The 18,651-nt window shown below is 37.5% G+C and overlaps 3 protein-coding genes across 4 annotated transcripts in view; 1 reads left to right on the top strand and 2 right to left on the bottom strand.

The window, feature by feature from the left end:
* The window catches only part of piezo1 (piezo-type mechanosensitive ion channel component 1), a 100,839-nt gene extending 97,785 nt beyond the window's left edge, over positions 1-3,054 (bottom strand). The window contains exons 1-2 of one of the 2 annotated variants that reach the window (XM_058783478.1): positions 2,765-3,054; positions 2,377-2,518 (exon numbers count right to left, since the gene is read on the bottom strand). In XM_058783478.1, coding sequence (XP_058639461.1) covers positions 2,377-2,440 — 64 coding nt within the window. In that variant the 5' untranslated portion in view covers positions 2,441-2,518; positions 2,765-3,054. Of the gene's footprint in view, positions 1-2,376 lie in introns of both variants that reach the window. The other variant, XM_058783477.1, reaches the window with a different exon arrangement.
* Positions 3,055-5,169: 2,115 nt separating this feature from the next.
* Positions 5,170-14,902, top strand: cdt1 (chromatin licensing and DNA replication factor 1). The gene is made up of 10 exons (XM_058783492.1): positions 5,170-5,784; positions 6,626-6,775; positions 6,862-7,097; positions 9,900-10,094; positions 10,205-10,350; positions 10,556-10,656; positions 11,682-11,870; positions 13,293-13,436; positions 13,514-13,715; positions 14,214-14,902. Exons 1-10 carry the CDS (start codon positions 5,284-5,286, stop codon positions 14,375-14,377), a joined length of 2,028 nt encoding a protein of 675 aa, XP_058639475.1. The 5' UTR covers positions 5,170-5,283; the 3' UTR covers positions 14,378-14,902.
* aprt (adenine phosphoribosyltransferase) lies at positions 14,401-18,519 on the bottom strand. The gene is made up of 5 exons (XM_058783502.1): positions 18,362-18,519; positions 18,133-18,236; positions 16,322-16,455; positions 16,145-16,223; positions 14,401-15,072 (listed from the first exon to the last, which is right to left on the bottom strand). The coding sequence occupies exons 1-5, from the start codon at positions 18,505-18,507 to the stop codon at positions 14,933-14,935; spliced, it is 603 nt and encodes a 200-aa protein (XP_058639485.1). The 5' UTR covers positions 18,508-18,519; the 3' UTR covers positions 14,401-14,932.
* Between the last annotated feature and the right edge of the window lie 132 nt (positions 18,520-18,651).

Here is an 18,651-nt window from a genome sequence, read left to right as displayed (position 1 = left end):
ATAAACCAAAATCCATTCTAGCTACTTCCTAATAGGGTTAAAACAAAAGATGATTGTTTACATGCAGGTGCGAAAAGTTAAACGGTTGCCACTGAAGACCACGTGGAGAGCTCAACAAATCTGGTTGACCGCATGCGTGAGTCTGAGGAGAACCCGAGACGTTCACTGCGCATTGCGATTCTTCCTGTGTGCCACATGAGTCCCACATGACACGAGAAACCACATGTTCAAACAATATCCTGTCAACAGACTGTGCCTCTGGCTAATCTTTACCTGCCAGGAATAGTTTTACATGTTCTGTTTATGAAATATGGCAAGATTTCAGCCTATAACATTCGCCTGCATTTTTTTTTTTTTTTTTTTTTACAGTCAGGGGAGAAATGTTAAATATAGAAACCTGTCTGGCCCGACAGCAAACAGAGGCTTTTCACACTATGCTAATGTTAATGTCAAGGTTTCATTCTTTTAGCACAGATTTAACTGCAGTACTACTGCAGAACTAAATATGTTACTAGACATAAACAGTGTGTTAAGAGTTGTTTAGCGAACTGTTTAGCAAGACATCCAATTCTAAAGTAAATGATGCTTGCCTAATTAAATATTCTTGCATATGCCATTTAGTTTTAGCATACGAAGGAAACAGTCAGTAAAATAGTCATAAAAAGACATTCACAACCCATTTTTCTTCCTTTAAGGTGCTTTTCCAAGTGTAGAATGGGGATTTGATTTTTCAATTGGAAATAGATCAGGGAAGTGTTTCCCTAAAGGCTGGAAAAAACTACTTGACTTTTGCCCAGATATTTGCACCAAATTGCAGTCTGGATGAGCTGACGCTTGTTTCTGAAAGTCAGAGCCAGTCTGCAGATTTTGAACAGTCAAGAGTTGACAAATTTCACAGAAAACTGCATTTTGTATGATAGGCATAGACTCAAAATATAATCATCTTGTCAAAGGATCTCAAAAATTTTCCTATTTTGATTTGATTTTAAAACACTTGTTTTTATTTGTCATGCGTCTCCTAGCAAACCAACGCATGTTTCCTTATTTTCTTCTGTAACTCTTTACAAATCATATGATGTCTGTTTTAAAATCTATTCAGATTTAAATAGTTCTGTAGTGTATTCCAGACAGTAGATTGTAGAGACCACTGGATTTACTTGGTTTCACAGATTGATTGTCATGTTATATATATATATATATATATATGTATTTATCATGTACCGGAGTGTCTGGTACAGGACAGCCCCACTCAGATGCTAAATGAGATTCGTATGGGCTAATTCAGACAGGGACGGCATGAAAACCCTTTTAGGGTCTATACTGTATCTACTGGCCCCGCCATAAAATGTAAATCAGGTAACATGCCAGACTTCTCCATTTAACATTATTAACATTGTAAATCTGAAAATAAGAATGTTAACCCAGGGATTACACATGTGCAGTGTGAAATTACAGGATTAATTAGCAACCCAGTAAGAACAATGGCCTTGGGTTAACAATTTCAAGTGTGAAGAGCCCATAATTAGACTCTTCATGGGAGGTAAGGCTTAAGCACCACAAGCATGAAAGCATTTTTGCTCGGTAGAACGCAAGCAAATTATGCAGAAAAATAACTGTGAGAGAAGACAGTAAAACAGGTCTGAGAAACAAAACAGATGTGAGTTGCAATCCAGGCAGCAGGAATGCATGATGCATCCTTAAATAAATTTAGGCCCAGAGGAAGTGAGCGACTCGGGCGTGTCTGCTAAACAAACACCTGAATGAGGTGAAATCACCCACTGCAGTCAGCGGGACACATTCAAGCTATGAACCTGATGTGCAAGAGCGAAACGATCATGTGATTGGATGGTAAAATAGGTAGCTGACATGACACACACACCCACCGATTTATCATATGTTTAACCTGATATAAAATATGTGCAGTTTTAATATCCACATATGCCCAAAACTTTTTTTTTTTAACTTAGAACATGTTTTATGTTATATATATAAGTGTATTCAGTGTGTATGGAATGGTTCAAAAGTTTCATGGTTACACCACGTGACATTTTTGGAGCCAGTTAATCATGTTGTTTGTTAAAACGGTACACGTTTTAAAATGTATGAAACCAACACGGACACACAAAAAAACATCAAAACGCTTTTTAAAGAACTTGGCATTAGAGTTTTAAAACAGATTTCTACGTTTTAATTTTTTTTACTAAATTGCTAAAGCAAGGTAACTCAAAAAAAAATATATATATATAAACAAATTAAGTTAAATAAAAAAGTGAAAACGGGGAAAGAAAATGTTATTAGGGATTTGATTTAAAACGATAGGCTACTTGTTGGTCTGTATTGTGTATAGGGTGGATCGAATACATGTTGAGGTCTTACCTGCCAGTAAAAAGATGGGCAGCAGGCAGCAGTAGAGCAGTCCGCACACCACCTGAAGCTCCATGAGCGACACTTCCACTCACATTCCTCCCACGACACAAATCCACAACACAACCATCTCAGAATCGAGGGGGGAAAAAAGCTACATGGCAAAAATATAATATCTCGATTTTGTTTACAAATTTATATAGGCTACGTGAAAAAAAAAACGACTAAAACTGTAGACCATCGATTAAACTATTAAAATATCACTAAAGCGTTCTTAAATATACAAATGAACGAATAATTTCTTAAGACGTCGCGTTTGGTTGTTTCGATACAAAACTCAAAAAGCGGCTTTATGAAAGTCGATTATTCATTGTACATCTTCATGGAAAATGTGATTCACCGTCTCGGCGTTTGTTAAACTTTCTTCAGCCTTTCTTCCGTTCTGGCACTAAACTGCTCGCTCCGACTTCACCAGAATATGTCCACAAACTGTTATACAATGTCACAGAACTCATAAAGAGAGTTTGTTCTGTTTGTGTGTGTAGTCCGCGCGGCGTCCCAGCAGTTAGTTGAAAGTAACTCCCTCTCTGACGAGAGATAACTTGTGCCAAACGAGTAACGTCACTTTCAACTGAGAAATACGACTCGTGCTGTGCGCTGCCTGAGCAGCTAAACAATGTGTCACCCACAGAATTATGGCCTTTCACATGCCAGAGTTTAGGGAAACCAGTTATGCAGACCTTTTGCACGTTTTACACATTTCAGTTAATGTTTAGCAGGTCCGTCTTTATTAAATTAAATTGATAATGATAGACAAGACAAGACAGTATAATGGCTACTGAGATTATTTTTTAAGAAACTGCATTATTTATGCTATAACTTGTGTTTATGCATTCTGAAAAAACATAATAGAAACAACACCGAGTGTGCATATTGTATGTATGAATAAAACTATACAATTTACTGTTTAGGTTTCTGAGCATGTGCAGTAGCCTGGTGTAACGTGCACGTGCCTTAAATGGGGTTACTTTTTTGTGTGTCAGTTCAGTGCAGCGAGACTGAGGGTATATGCTGATGCTCTCCAATCGCAATGCATTCCTTTCAGATACCCAAACTAATTATTTAAATGGTAATTTCTTATAGTTTATCCGTGGTGGGTGTCATTGCTGGCAGTTTTTCTGTATCTCTTTTATGTTGGCTCCATCTAGTGGTGACTTTGGGTAACGTATCATAGGCGAAATATCAACAGGAATATGGTTTTCGTTTGGTTTGTTTTTGCCCCGTAGTCCCCCCCCCCCCCTAGCTGATCATCCACTGCCTTGATTACTTACAACTAAATAATTATTAACAGCAGAGCGCGCTACAGCGACGCCAAGGTTTGATTCCTACGGAATAGTTTACCTGAGCTGATCAAATCTATTCTGTTCTGATCTGTTGATGAAATCTATGCAGTGGATGCAATGCATGTCCTTTTGAATAATCTTCTTGCCAAATGAATATGCTGATATCTAAGAGTTTATTTAAAGTAATGTTCTAACCTTTCAATAATTATGAGCAGTTGTGTATAATGACAGTAAATGTGTTTTACTTATGCTATATATATATTTTATAAACAATAGACTATATTTTCTTTAATTTACTTTGGTTTACTTAGGCTTTTGACATTTCTATCATAATCCCACCAAGTTACTATCTTATAATAACATAGGCCTAACTGTAACTGATATAGCAGTAGGCTATTGGCACTATACTCTGCCTTTATTGAACTTATTATTTATTACTAAATTTAAACTTATTATTATAGTGTCAGCAAAAACCAGTACTGATCAAATCAGTACCGTTGTGCTGGTACATAGGCTACACATAAACCATTTTCAATACAAATGTAGGCTATTTATTGAAAAAAAATATCTCTTTTAATGACATTCAACGCATCGAGTGTTTTAAGCTTGCATTTACCCTTGTATGAGTTTGTTCTGTATGGACACGTTTTTATTTATTTATTTATTTGTAATATTAAATAGCTTTTTAAATAGTATCTTACTAAGACATATTGGGAGATATAGAGTGACATCTGATATTTATTTTGTGTAAGAAGTCTGTCAAATTTCATAAAATGTAAAATACTTAATACTATATATTTATCTAAAGGGTAAATAAACTGTTCCATTTTTTAAACACTTTTTCTTAGTGCCTATTATTTCATGTCAGGCTTTACAGGGTTAAAGCATCCCATTTAATCCACTCTTCTGAAGTTGAGTGGATAAAGATTTCCATCTGAAAGTAAACAGTGAGTCTATAGAGATGAATATGTGTATTAATAGTTTAAGGTTTTTAATGTGTTTGTATTTTTAAAGTTAGAGCAATTTTAATGTCTTAGCCTAACAAGCACTGCATAAATACGCAATATATTTGCTTTTATAGCAGCTGTAAACAACTGAAACAACTGTCGTGTCAGTCACACTTTTTGTTGAATGGGTTGTGGTCCTTTGACCTCTAAGATGATTGATTTATCTTGAAAACTGCAAATTTACAATACAATAGAAGGAACATTCCCATTCATTTCATGACCCAATCACATAAATGAAGGCTAAACATGCTAAAATATAGATTAAAACAAAGTATTATATAAAAATAAAAGCCTAAACCAATCCAATAAATAAATTCATAAGTATTTTATTATTAAATGTGAATATAACACTCAAAATTATAATTTTTACTGACAGCCTATGTGAATCAAGCGTTTGATCAGCCAGTGAGGGGCGTGGTTAAAAGCCACGCGCTGCCTACATAAGTCACGTGGTCCGACTTCGCGCGAAAGTTAGTCTAGGAGGCAGACCCTGAGAAGGAAGTTCCGGTGGGATAACAACAATTACTGCACGCCATCGAGAAGTGCAGGGACTTTATTCAAACCGAAAAATGGCTCAAGCTCGGGTTACCGATTTTTTTGCACAGAGTAAGAAGGGTGGCGTCGCTCGGTCTTTACGGATCAAGGGACAAAACGTATCAGAAGACGCTGTGGAATCAGCGGTGATCGCTAAACCAAAGACCTCGTCCAGATCTGCACGCTCTTCGCGTAAAACGACGCGCGAGCCCGGCACGCCAGAGCCCCAAAAACATGTTCATCAGGAGTTCCTCAAAGTCATCGACGAGGCTTTATCGACACAAACAGATACCGCCACAGACTTGCGAGTTGTGAGTAACGAGGGCTTAACGGCGAGCCCCAGAACTCCTAAACGGACGGCGGAGTTTGACGTGTGTTCGGTGCTGTTCCCGTCCACAACCGAGCAGCACAGCAGCGCCAAGAAGCGTATGAGGGTCAATGCGAGCCAGAACCGCAGAGCTTCACCAGAGGAGCGCACGAACCACAAGACCGCGAGGAAGAAGCTCGATCTTCTCAGAAATGAACACACAGAACAGGTACGTTTAGCAAGATGGTGAATTCGCACGGGACGCGTTTAACAAAAGTATTTCACGAGCCCTCTTAAAACGCAGAGACGTCCATAGTACTTTTTTTTTTTTTTTTTTTAAATTAACTTTTAACTCTAAAATTTTAAAGACCCTAATCTAGTACTATTGACACCATGACTTTAGAAAAATGTTTTAGTATTTAATCCAGGGAAGAATGTGATATGCCTCTCATCTCCTGGTCAAAAAACCCAAAAGGAATGCTAGTGATTTCTAACACAATTTTCTTGGTTGCAACCGTATTTTTCTTACACATTCTCTTTCCACCTGTCAGATTATTCAGTAGAATATTAGATTATAATTTGTTTAAAGATTTGGTTGTATTTTTTTTTTTTCTGTCTTTCGTGTTTTATGTGTTGAATGTGTTTGTGAAGTAGGCTAACGTTTTGTGTACTGGGGCCAGTAGTATAAACAGTCACCATGTTAAGACCGTGTCCTAAGAGCTATTGTAGTAAAAGTTTGAAAAAAAAGTTCATCAAAGTTGTCCTAAGACAAGAAAGGGTATTGTTTTGGTCGTAGGACAACTTTGATGAAAGTTTTGATCCACTTCAAATATTGACTACTGTAGTTTGACAAACTAACAGTTAACCAAGTGGTAATCAGTCTTACTATAGTATTCAGACAAATGTACTTTTAAAAAATTAAATAAAATGAAAAATAAGTACCAGATTTGCAGATGTTTAACTTTTGATTAGTCTAAGCAGTTTATGTAACTGGCCTCTGTCTTGTGAATGAATTGTATGCTTGGTTTTGTTTCATGACTGCTAACCCAGACTGTTTTATTTTAATGTAGAGCATTGAGCCTTTGGCCAACAGCACCCCTCAGGCACCTCAACAAACTGCCAGCAAAGAGTCTAAAAATACTATTGATCACAATGCTAATAGCTCTCCTGTAAACAAAACGAGTGGAGACGATAAGCCCAAGCGGACAACCGGGAGCAAGGTAACGCATGGGGGTCGTCACACCTGTGCAGGAACCTCCTGGTGTTTGTGAGCTTGACATTAATCAAGTTTCTTTTGTTCTTTCAGAAAACGTTTACTAGAGAGGATGTGGCATCATTGAAGTCCAAGCTGCAAAAACTGAAAGGACAGTCTGACACCGTGACGAATCCCTCACCTGCCCCTGTGTCGGCGCTAGCGGAGTTGAAAGCCAGGCTCGATGCGGCCCGGGAGATCTCAGCTAAAGTTAAGCAAAGAAAGGCTGAGCGAGTTGCAGAGGATGCTAAAGCTACTGAGGCACAGGCTGAGCCTGAAACAGAGGAAAGGTGAGGTTCACTGGCCAATGTGTCAATGTTTTCTGTAACCAGAAGTGACTTGCATTGGACTTCTCCTCTCATGTGGTTGTACGTACTAGTGTTGGATGATATGCTCAATTGTCGTATCGTTAGCCTGTGAGATTGCTGATACACTATATTATTGTGCTAATTTATATGTTTAATTACTTAGTTTCATTGTGGTTGTACATACTTTTACTTGGTGGACCTTTTTAAAACCATTTAAAGATATTGCTTTATCAATCAATTATCATGTGAGGTCAGGGTTCCCCTGGGTCTCTTAAGTCTTAAAGAACCATTTAATGTCATAAAGCTTTAAATATCTTAAAGGGTTAATTGACCCAAAAATGAAAAATTCTGTCATTAATTACTCACCATCATGTCGTTCCAAACTCAAAAGACCTTTGATCATCTTCGGAACACGAATTAAGATATTTGTGATGAAATCTGAAAGCTCTCAGACCCTGCGTAGATGGCAATGCAACTGCACTGTTCTCCGTCCCCAGAACGTAATCAGCGCTGTTTGCGTTCAGGAGAAAACTTGTGCACACTGAATGTAAACAATGCTGATTATGTTCTGGGGAAAGTGTGCATATGCGTCGTGTAGGGCTGTAACGTCCCAGTCGATTAATTGGTCGATACGGTCTGGTTCGACCAAAATTCTGATTGGTCGATTTTTTTTTGCCGCGCTCATTTCATCAGGTGGAAAGCACTAATTGCTATTGGGGGTGTTTTCAGAGCACCCCTGTTTCACAGGTAACAGTCTGTTTTCAGAACACCCCCATTGTTTTCACTTTTTTTGGATTAGCCCAACCCACTGGAGAAGAGAGACAGATAAGTAGGCTTTAGAAGGTTTGATGCTGAATATTATTTATTTAATAATAAGCCAGTGGACTCAGCGGTTTGGAACACATATCAATATACATCAGTCCTATTCTAACATGTCAACAACAAAAAAATCGACAGTGTGGCAGCATTTTGTTAAAATTAATAACGGGAAAAAGGTTGAATGCAAAGTTTGACGGTAGAATCCCCCAGACAAACCCAGACCACGCTGGATTTTAAGCCTCCTTTATCATCCAAACGGAAAAATAATATCACGGAAGGAATTGTTAACTTTAAATATACTTTTTTTATTAAAGTGGACGCGCATTTTGTGTTTATTAAGAGTAAAAGCTTTAAGTCTATTCGTGTCTCAGCCGCGAAGCTGAGCTCTTATGTTCAGCCTCGCTCTGTGCGAGCTGCGCAGAGCGGCTGAAATGATAGTGTCTGACAGTTATACTTATAACATATGACAAAAATAATTTTCTAAATTATGTTGCACATTCCTCAAAAGTTCTTGTGATATCACTAGTTGACAACATAGTACTGTTTTCAGAAATCACAGGCTATGATATTGTGCAGGTGCACGTGATGCACCGCTGTCAGAGACGACAGACTCGTGTGTCAGACTCATTTCAGTGCAAAATAATTAGGTCAAAAACGATTTAATATACTGCAAATAGCCTATTAGTTTATGTTTATTTATAATTAATTTAGGCAGACAACAAGGCTACCAAGTACTGAGCACAGTGCGCATCTAATTAATGTAACGTACGTTTGTTTGTTTTCTCCACAACGTCATTTTTAGTCGAAAGTTTCAGGACTTCAGCCGACCAAGATTTTCTTTGGTTGATTACAGCCCTAGCGTTGTGGTACTCTTCAAAATAGCGGTAGACTAACTCAGGGAGAAGAATTGAATACAATTTTTTTTTTTATTTCTCTTTGCGCATAAAAAGTGCTCCCGTAGCTTCGCAAAACCTGAAGTTGAACCACTGATTTCACATGGGCTGTTTTACTGATATCCTTGCTACGTTTCTGGGTCAGGGAACATTGCAGTTGCTGTCTATGAAAGGTCAGAAAGCGCTCAGATTTCATCAAAAATATCTTAATTTGTGTTCCGAAGATGATCAAAGGTCTTATGGGTTTGGAACGATATGAGGGCGAGTAATTAATGACAGAAGTTTATTTTAAGAGAAAAAACAGGAATAGCGTTATGGCCTACAGTGATTTATTAAAATTAAATTACATATAAATGTATATGAACGCTGCACGTTTCATAGTCAACATGACATTGTGACAAGCTCGTTTACAGTTTACAGTCGATCACTACGGTTCATTTGTCAAGTGATTTGCTTATTTACTGCTGATAAATTATGACCATGTTTGCATGGTAGTATATTGTAGATGGTTGTAAGAGTGCATATTTTAATTTAGCTCATCTTGTTGAATGAGATGATGGTAGTAAAGCATAGATATTTCAAAGTAAAAGTGCTGATGTATTTTGTGCTTGTTTATAATTAAGACTTGAAGGTTTTTTTGGTACATTGAATTAAATGCCAGAATTTGTGTTTTTGTATTGCCAACATATCAATGTTAACTTATGGCTTCTCTCTGGGCCTCCCTGTTAGTGGACTTTACCGTATAGGCACTATAATCTGTTCATTGCCTTTTCTTAAACGCATTTTGCTGACATGATCTTTTTTTTTTATCAGCATCTAATTTGTTTGTACTGGTACACAAATCAATGTCGATACATATGTACATATTGAATAAAACGTGTCTTGAATGTTTTAAACACACGGTTAACCTTGTATGGAATAGTTCTGTATGGATATTTGGTGCAGGTCTTAAAGTCCTACATTTTATTTTTATTTTTTTTAAATAAAAAAAATCTGCAGATACGCTGGACATGCTTTGTGTTGTTAGTCTTCTATAGTTTAACTTCTCAATTTCCATCTCTTTTTGTTTCAGAGAGAAGCTCCCAGCTTATCAGCGTTACCACACTTTAGCTCAGGATGTGCCGCCTGGTCTTACCCTGCCCTACCAATACAAAGTTCTCGCTGAGATGTTCCGCAGCACGGACACCATAGTCGGGATGCTGTTCAACCGGTCTGAGACTGTCACTTTTGCCAAAATCAAGCAAGGGGTCCAAGATATGATGCACAAGTAAGCGGCTGAATGAAACCATATGCTAAAATGTTTATGTGCCAGTCAGGCTGCTGGTTAACAGTGTGGTCAGCCTTATCAAAGAAAACCATATTTTGCTTTCTTCACAGGCGTTTTGAAGAGAGCCATCTGGGACAGATAAATGCTGTGTACCCTTCTGCCTATACTTTTCGTCAGGAGAAAAACATTCCCTCTTTCAGTGCTACTGCAAAAAGGTCCAGCTATCAGCTTACAGTGGAGCCGGTCATTGAAGAAGGTGAGAACTTAGATTTTGCTCAGAAATGGTAACATTCCTTTGAGTAATAAGTGACTTTATTGCCTTAGACTCTGCGTTCGCTCTAAGTTCGAGTCGCTTCTAAAGTAAATTTGGGAACACAAAATGCACTAACCATTTTACAGTGCAATATTAATATCTTTTGTTTCATTCAATCATTAAGTTCATAAAATGTTTCTGTCCCCAGAATTTAACGGTACTCATCCAGTGTTGTCAGCCTCTCGTCTTTTGGAAAGAAGGCGCATATTTCACCAAAATCTGGTTGAAATTGTGAAGGGACATCACAAGGCAAGTAGAGGATATGGCTCATGAAATAGTTTTGCTTGCATTTTTGAAACCTAAAGTTTTAGACATTCTGATTTGTTTATTCTTCGGCATGGGCTGGTATGAGATTCTGACGGTATGATAACCTTAGATAAAAATATCACGGTTTCACGGTATTGCTATTACAGCTCTAAAATATGTTAATTTTAATGTCTGGGTAAAAAAAACAAGGGTTTTTTTTTTTTTTCGCCCACTGAACAATGGGTCTCTGTGTCTTGATCGAGGGTGAAAGAGTGAGAAATGAAGACTACACGGATCTATCGTTTGTGTACGACCTGGAAGTATTTATTTGGCGATCAGCGCCAAAACGTCATCTGTACGGAACATCGTTAGTCTACTTTACCTGAAAAATTCCCATACAGCAGACTTAGCCTGCGTCCCAATGTGCATACTATCCATCTTAAATTCTGTGTAATAGTAGTAATTTTCAATACTATTTGGGGCAGATAGGGTGGATAGTATACACATTGGGACGCAGGGCTGGTCTTTTTCGACGGGGGAAATAGTTCCAGGGATTCACCTCCTTCGGCCATCATCCTACACAGGTTACTCTCACTGTCTACTGCCCGCACCAACCGAAGGGAGGGGCGTGTGACTACAACGCTAAGATTTGAGTGCTGTTAAGTGGATTCTTAAACAGCGCTGATTGGTCATTGTGTTCACGCGCTCAACAGATACATCTGTGATTGGCTTCAATGACCAATCAGCGCTGTTTAAGAATCCACTCAACAGCACTCAAATCTTAGCGGGAAATGGACATTTTTCAAATTGCAGTACCGAATGGTATCGTGGTCGGTTCTTTTGACGACAACTGCTCACAACTGAGGGAGTCCTGCACTTTCTGTCTTTGACGACGCAGTAAAAAATTGCGCATACTGCAGGAACAGTATAACGGAAAATTTTAGTGGTTTTGAAAAATTTCCCAACCTTGAAACCGGTTATCGTCCCATGCCTAATTCTAATCATGTCTTGTCTTGCGTTGGATACAGGTGTTTCTGGCTTCCCTAAACCCTCCCATTGCTGTTCCTGATGACAAACTGACCCGCTGGCATCCGAGATTCAATGTGGATAAGGTTCCCAACATCAAGCCAAGTGATTTGCCTCAACCCCCCCAAACTGAGAAACTGACCTCAGCTCAGGAGGTGTTGGACAAAGCTCGTGCTCTCATGACGCCAAAGGTGAGCACTTTAATCTTGTCTTTGTGCTCTTTAGGGCATTACTGGTTTCCTTTTGAAAAGGGGCCAGTAACCTCTCTAAAATGAAAAATCTAGATTTAAAGTCTTTCAGCATGCTTTTTCTTTTAATCTCTTTCAGATCCACAAATAATGTTTTAAAAATAAAACCAATCAATCCACAATATTTTGCTTATTTATTATTATTAGGGCTGTCAGTTTAATGCATTATAACTTGGTTATGAAAAAAGAATGCAATTTTAATATATTTTAACGTAGTTAATGCACTGGCCCCACCCCTAGACCTTAGGTTAGGTTAACTTTATTTGTCTCCCATGGGAGAAATTTGGCTTGGACAAAGGGTGTGCTGCACAACATAACACAAAACATACAACATGGACATAAAGGACCTATACATCATCTTACATTTAATACTGTTTGACAAATGGTGCAGGGAAACATCTCCATAAATGCAGTTATGCCCTAAAATTCAAGATATTGGGGCAAAAATGCCCCCTTTTTTAAATGTTTAAATTTTAAATTGTTTATACAACAGTTCAGTAAACAATAAGTTGATATTGTTATATTTTAAACATAATATTGTGTTTTTGCCAAATTTGGCAGAGAACAGATTACCTTTTAAAGCTGTAGGAGAATTGTTGTGCATCTTTGAGCAACACAGCGGTGTATAGATTCTGAATGAATCCACGTTTTGAACGAATCGTGTGAACCAATGATTCAAAGGCCCATTCATAAAGAGAGCCATTTACTTAATTCATGAATGAATCAGCAGTTTGAAATGAATCATTTACGGCAACCTGCTGTCAGATTTAGTTTCTTATTTGGAGTATAATTTCATAAAAATAATATTAATAAATATTAAAGGGATAGTTCACCCAAAAAATTAAAAATCTGTCATTTACTCGCCTTCATGTCATTTCAAACCTTCCTTTTGTGGAACATAATAGAAGGTATTTTGAAGACTGTTGGTAACAAAGCTGTCTTGTTTACAAATGACTTCCATTGTATGAAGAAAAAATACTGATGTTTTTCAAATTTATCATTTGTTACATTTTATGTTAGGCCATTGTAGCCTAAATGTTTGTGCAATATTTTGATTCAACACAATTTCTTTCTGAAGCTGCAATTCGTAATGTCTGCTTGATACTTTCTCATTTAACAAAAGTTTAAATAATCTTTTGTAGGTATTTTCAAATTTATTTTTCGATTAATTAGATTAATCAACACCATGTAATTTAAAAACTCTAATCGACTGACAGCACCAATTATTTAATTATGAAAATAATTAAACTAATTTTAGGCATTTATCCCACAAAACGTACTCAATTTAAAGTCATGTGTTTAAGTCTGTGTTTAAACAAAAAAGCATTGCATAACTATGATTTTTGTGGGTCGTCATCTTTCTAGATGGAGAAAGCTTTGGCTAACATGGCCTTGAAAACAGCAGAAACTGCATGTGCTAAGGAGCCAGAGACCTCAGCAAAAGCTATTGTGACACCAACAGAAACACCTAATGCCCTTAAAGGAGTTTCTCAATCGCTGTTGGAGAGAGTGAGTCAAACTTTTTTTTTTTCCCTCCCCCTCAATGTTTTTGTGTAAGAATCTAACCAATATTTTCTCCGATTCAGATTCGTGCAAAAGAGGCTCAGAAATTGCACGCTGCTATGACACGGAACCCACAGCAGGAAGAGCGCCTGGTGACGATTTCACGGCTGCCAGAGCTGGCCAGGATCTTGCGAAATGTATTTGTAGCAGAGAAAAAGCCGGCCCTCATCATGGAGCTCGCCTGCAACCGTATGATCGCTAGCTACAGATCTCCTCTCAGTTCTGGTTAGTATAGATGGTTCCTGTAGGTTTTCCTGATACTATTACTGTTCCAAAACCTAGTGAGCTGCCTTATAAGAGTACATCATGACTTTATTTGAAAGCAGCTTCACACCACACAGTCTTCACATTAAAGGAACAGTTTGTCCAAAAATGAGTTTTTCTTATGAATTTTAGCGTTACATCACTTGCTCACTAATGGATCATCTGCAGTGAATGGGTGCCGTCAGAATGAGTTCAAACGACTGATTAAAAACATCACAATAATCCATGAGTAATCAAATGACGTCTTGTGAAAAGCTGCACCGATTCACTGGATCCTTTGAGCAAGTTATGTAATGTAAAACTTGTTCTAAAGAAAAATTAATCTACATCTTAGACAGCCTCGGGGACACTCAGCTGTTGCTTTAGCTAATTGTAATACTTGAAGTGCACAAATATTCAGAACAGTCAGTGCTCGTAAATATGGGACTTGCTTTTTAAAATCTCATGTTTCTATTTTAGATGAAATGGAGAAACATCTTCGCCTGTTGGCTGAGTTGACACCTGCCTGGCTAACAGTACATCTAATCAGGAAGGATATGTACCTGAAGCTGAATAAGACCATGGATCTGAACATTGTGCTGGACAGACTGAACCAAAAGATGAAGGAAGAGGAACATATTTGAAGAAATTCAAACTATACTGTTGAGAAAATACCATTGTGCAATATTTTATTATGGATTATGCCTGGATTTTAACATTGCGATGACATGATTACTTTTTAATTTGTTCAGTCAGTTTGACATTTTACAAGACTTTCAAGTCTGGGGGTCACTACTTTTTTAACTGCTGTGTTCCTGTTGTGATTTTTGCTCTGTTCATCTTAGTATAATAATTGATCAAATGTAGACATGTAAAAAGTAATGTAGTTCTACCCAAGTTTGGCTTCTTTGGTGACTTAAACCTTGTCTAGTTAATGTGCATTGATTTGATTTACAATAAACAAGTTCATGGAAACAGTGTTTCATATTCAAAAACTGGAAGCTTAAAAGTCTGTACATAAGCGGTCTTTCTAACGGCACCTGAAATCACATACTTTTACTTATTTCTCAAAGTGGAATCTAACCCATCAAAACATGATTGGAAATTTTTTCATATTCCTGAACCGTAAACCATGATGTGAATAACTCATTTCAGACGGCTAAGATAAAACGGACTCCGCCACATAAGCAGTAGTACTCTCAGTACTGTATTAGAGAGAACACCGGGGTTGACGGCAGCTTCTCAGATCCATTAAGAGACTTCAGTTCAATCACCACCAAACAGCCCAGCACCTCTGCCTTCTGCTGCTTGATCAGCTCACAAGCCGCGTACAGGGTTCCTAACAACAAAAAAAGCACTTGGATTGTTGCTGGTGGTATATTAAGCTGTGCTCTAGGCGTTTTACAATCTTGGTGTAAAAAAAAATATACTTACATTCAAAAGTTTAGACATTGAGTTGAATTACTTTTCTATGTGTATATACACAGTTCTGGGTAGATGTGTTATAAACTTTAGTCTGTTATTGATTGCAAAACACATGAAAACTGCAGTTAGTACTTACAGATTACTTTCGACCTAACTCATCACCTTGATTTGAATAGGACAGTCTTGAACCATTTTAATATTAAATAAACATTCCATTCTCTATCAACAACATGAAGTGCATTAAACATTATGCCGGGGTTTTTCCATGTAACAGCAGAGGGTCGGTAAGTTGATGAGAAGCTAATAATTAACTCATAAAAGTGTAAAATTAAAATAAAACACTTACTAAAAATATTTATCTGCAGATCATGAGAACAGTGCATACGCAAATGTTTTAAGTTGTTTTCTTAATAATTACAAGTAAATATTACATCTACTGCATTCCATAAAATACATGAGTTTGTGCATTTTAATGTGGACGAAAGACAAAAGCCTGACATAGCAACACATGATTAAATGCTCACTCTGTAATAATTCAAATGTGTTTGTCAGGAGTTGATGAGGCATGCAATGTTGAGAAAACACTCTTTAAAAGTAAATCCAGTGGTCAAATCCAGATTTTCCTTGTAATCTTAGCCACCTGGCAACTAACTAATCTGTGTGTGCGCAATTCCACAAACCTAGGAGACGTCCATTACATAAGCAATAGGCTTTTATAGAAGGACATTTTTAAAGGTAAAAAGAATCAAGAGAGAATTAATATTTTATGAACAATTTGCTGCAATTGTGAGAATAAAATGCAATCGTACTCAAAAAAAAAAAAAAAAAAGTAACGCGTGAATATGAGTATCTTAAAAATAAGATAATCCAAATACTTAATGTTTGGAATTTGATTGCCTCATCCAAACCAGATTACATCTAATCAGTAACTACCCAGCACTGTATATACAGTAATTCAGCTGTGGTATAGCTTAAGTCTCACTCACCTCCAGTAGCCAGTAAATCATCAATGATCAGGACCTTCTCTCCTGCAGAAACGGCGTCTTCCTGCATCTCTGCCTCAGCCTGAAACAATACTGCTGAATTACATAATGAACAGAGGCTTGCATTCAAACTGCACATAGACTAGATGTGATGCTGGATAATTTATAAACTGAAATTACCGTTCCATACTCAAGACTATAAGCTACTGATAACGTTGGTCCAGGGAACTTCCCTTTTTTTCTGACTGGAACAAATCCTACACCTAATCTCTGAGCCAGAAGCGGCCCAAACAGAAACCCTCGAGCGTCAATTCCTAGAAGAGAATGAAGAAAACATCGCTATAACAATAGCAGTTACTAGAGTGTTGCTATGCTGCAGTCATTAGTGTGTTCTGGGTGGCTGGTGTACAGTTTGGTTGCTAGCTGTTTCCTAGAGTGTCCTGGATGTTGCTGTGCAGCTGCATAATAATTCCAATAGGACCATTTTGATCAAATCTATCAGGAATGTCCTGTACTCTAGGATCCTACTGTGATATCCACCTTTTTCCTAACGAGCCTACTGTGTTTTAAATTATGGGAGACCGCAACAAATAATTTCAAATCAATTGCACTAGATTGCACTACAAATAATCCTTATCCATCATTTTGACTGAATGGGCTGTAAATTTTCATTCATTTTCAGGAGTCAGGAGAATAACGTTACGTTTGGTATATTAATGTGATGTGATATAACAACAATATCTATAAAATAGCTCTTTTTAGCCTGCTGCATTATTTTCATGTTTCCTTTGTATCCTGCTGTAAGTAAATGAAAAAAGACAACATATATATACTGTACATATTTGGTCTGCTCTCTCGATTTAATTTATGATATAAACCATGAATAATTCCCTGGAAAGCACTAAGATATGAGAATGTAAACCATCATGAGTATTTGGGGAGAAAATAAATCTCTTTCATGTTTCTGCCCAAATCCTCATGTCTCTTTCCAGGTTTGTTTTCACAGGGATGCTGTAAAATATAATTGTTACGAAATATAGACGTATATTACTATAATGATATTTAACACATCCGTAATATTGCAGCAGATAGGAGGAGGATCTTTAGGAGTTATTAATGGCACGTTGAAAGAAATTTATTAATGCTTTTACACTTTCAAATTTCCTTTTAATGATGAATGGTTGAAATAATGTCAGCTCATTGCACCCAGTTTTTGAAAATGCTTAGTATCGCTTATAAATGCTTATCATTAATGAACCTTTTGCTGATTGTTTACAGTGTAAACAAAGTTACTCCCATAATTTGCACAAAGCGTCATGGGGCGTAGGAAAAAGGTGGATAACGGAAAATATGCATTACACAATGGTTGCAAAGTAAGACATGTTCCTGGATCAACATTACTGTCCAAAAATATAGACTCAACCCAATCCCTACCCCTAAACCTAACCCTACCCATATTTATTCCTAAAATCAGTGAGAAATAAAAGCTGATAAACAAGAGTGGGCAAACTCGGCCCTTCCAGGCCACTTTCCTTCAGAGTTTAGCTCCAACCCTAATCAAACACACCTGCACCAGCTGACCATTGTCTTCAAGACTACAGGCAGGTGAGTTTTATCAGGGTTGGACCAAATCTCTGCAGGGAAGTGGCCTGGAAGGGCTAAGTTTGCCCATCACTGGTGTAGAAGCACCTAACTCTGATGGTAAACCTAAAACTGATATTTCCTTTAAAGTTATATCTCAATTCTGATTGGTTGATTGTAATGTTGATCCAGGAACATAAAGTCATGATGTATTCTTATAACATGCATCCAACAGAACTCTAACAATCAAATACAGTCATGTAAGAATCCCATTTTATTTAATCAATTATCCTTATTTGATCCTATTAGGATCGGATCCAATAAAAAATCCTTCTATTTCCTCCCGCAAGGGTTATCAGGAGCTTTGCGACTTTGAACCTTGTAATGTGCCACACGATGCACTTTCTTACCGACTATAAGGTCCACCTGAGGGTACCTGCGCCTCACGTGCTCCTCAAACAGATCTGTCACCGCAGCCAGAGCCTTCGGATCCTTCAAGATCGGACAAATATCCCTATAAACAAACAAAAAAAATGCAACCGTTACCGCCAAACCCATGCATCTCTTTCCCACTCGTCCGCTCTGCCTTATTCCGAACGGCACGCTCATATTAAAATGATATTATATACGAATACTCACTTGAATACAATCCCTTTTGTAGGGAAATCATAGAAAGTTCTAATGCACTTAGAGATAAGATCCAGTTTCTCTGCCATGACACGCGTTGTGAATATTTTGGACTGAGACGGGAAAAACAAGCCAACCAATAGCACGCGCTTCCTCATCACGTGACATTTACGTCATCAAATGGCGCTGTTGCACCACGTGTTCCTTCATAGCTGTTTTTAATCAGCATATTTTGTATTTTACTTTACTTTGAAGAGGAAATGTCGCTAATAAATTAGACGTGGTAAAAGATTATGAAGTAG

This window comes from Onychostoma macrolepis, chromosome 07, assembly GCF_012432095.1.
Source record: "Onychostoma macrolepis isolate SWU-2019 chromosome 07, ASM1243209v1, whole genome shotgun sequence".
In the NCBI taxonomy this organism is placed as follows: Eukaryota; Metazoa; Chordata; class Actinopteri; order Cypriniformes; family Cyprinidae; genus Onychostoma; species Onychostoma macrolepis.
Note: the sequence above shows the minus strand (reverse complement) of the source record. Positions and strands in the feature narration are given on the sequence as shown.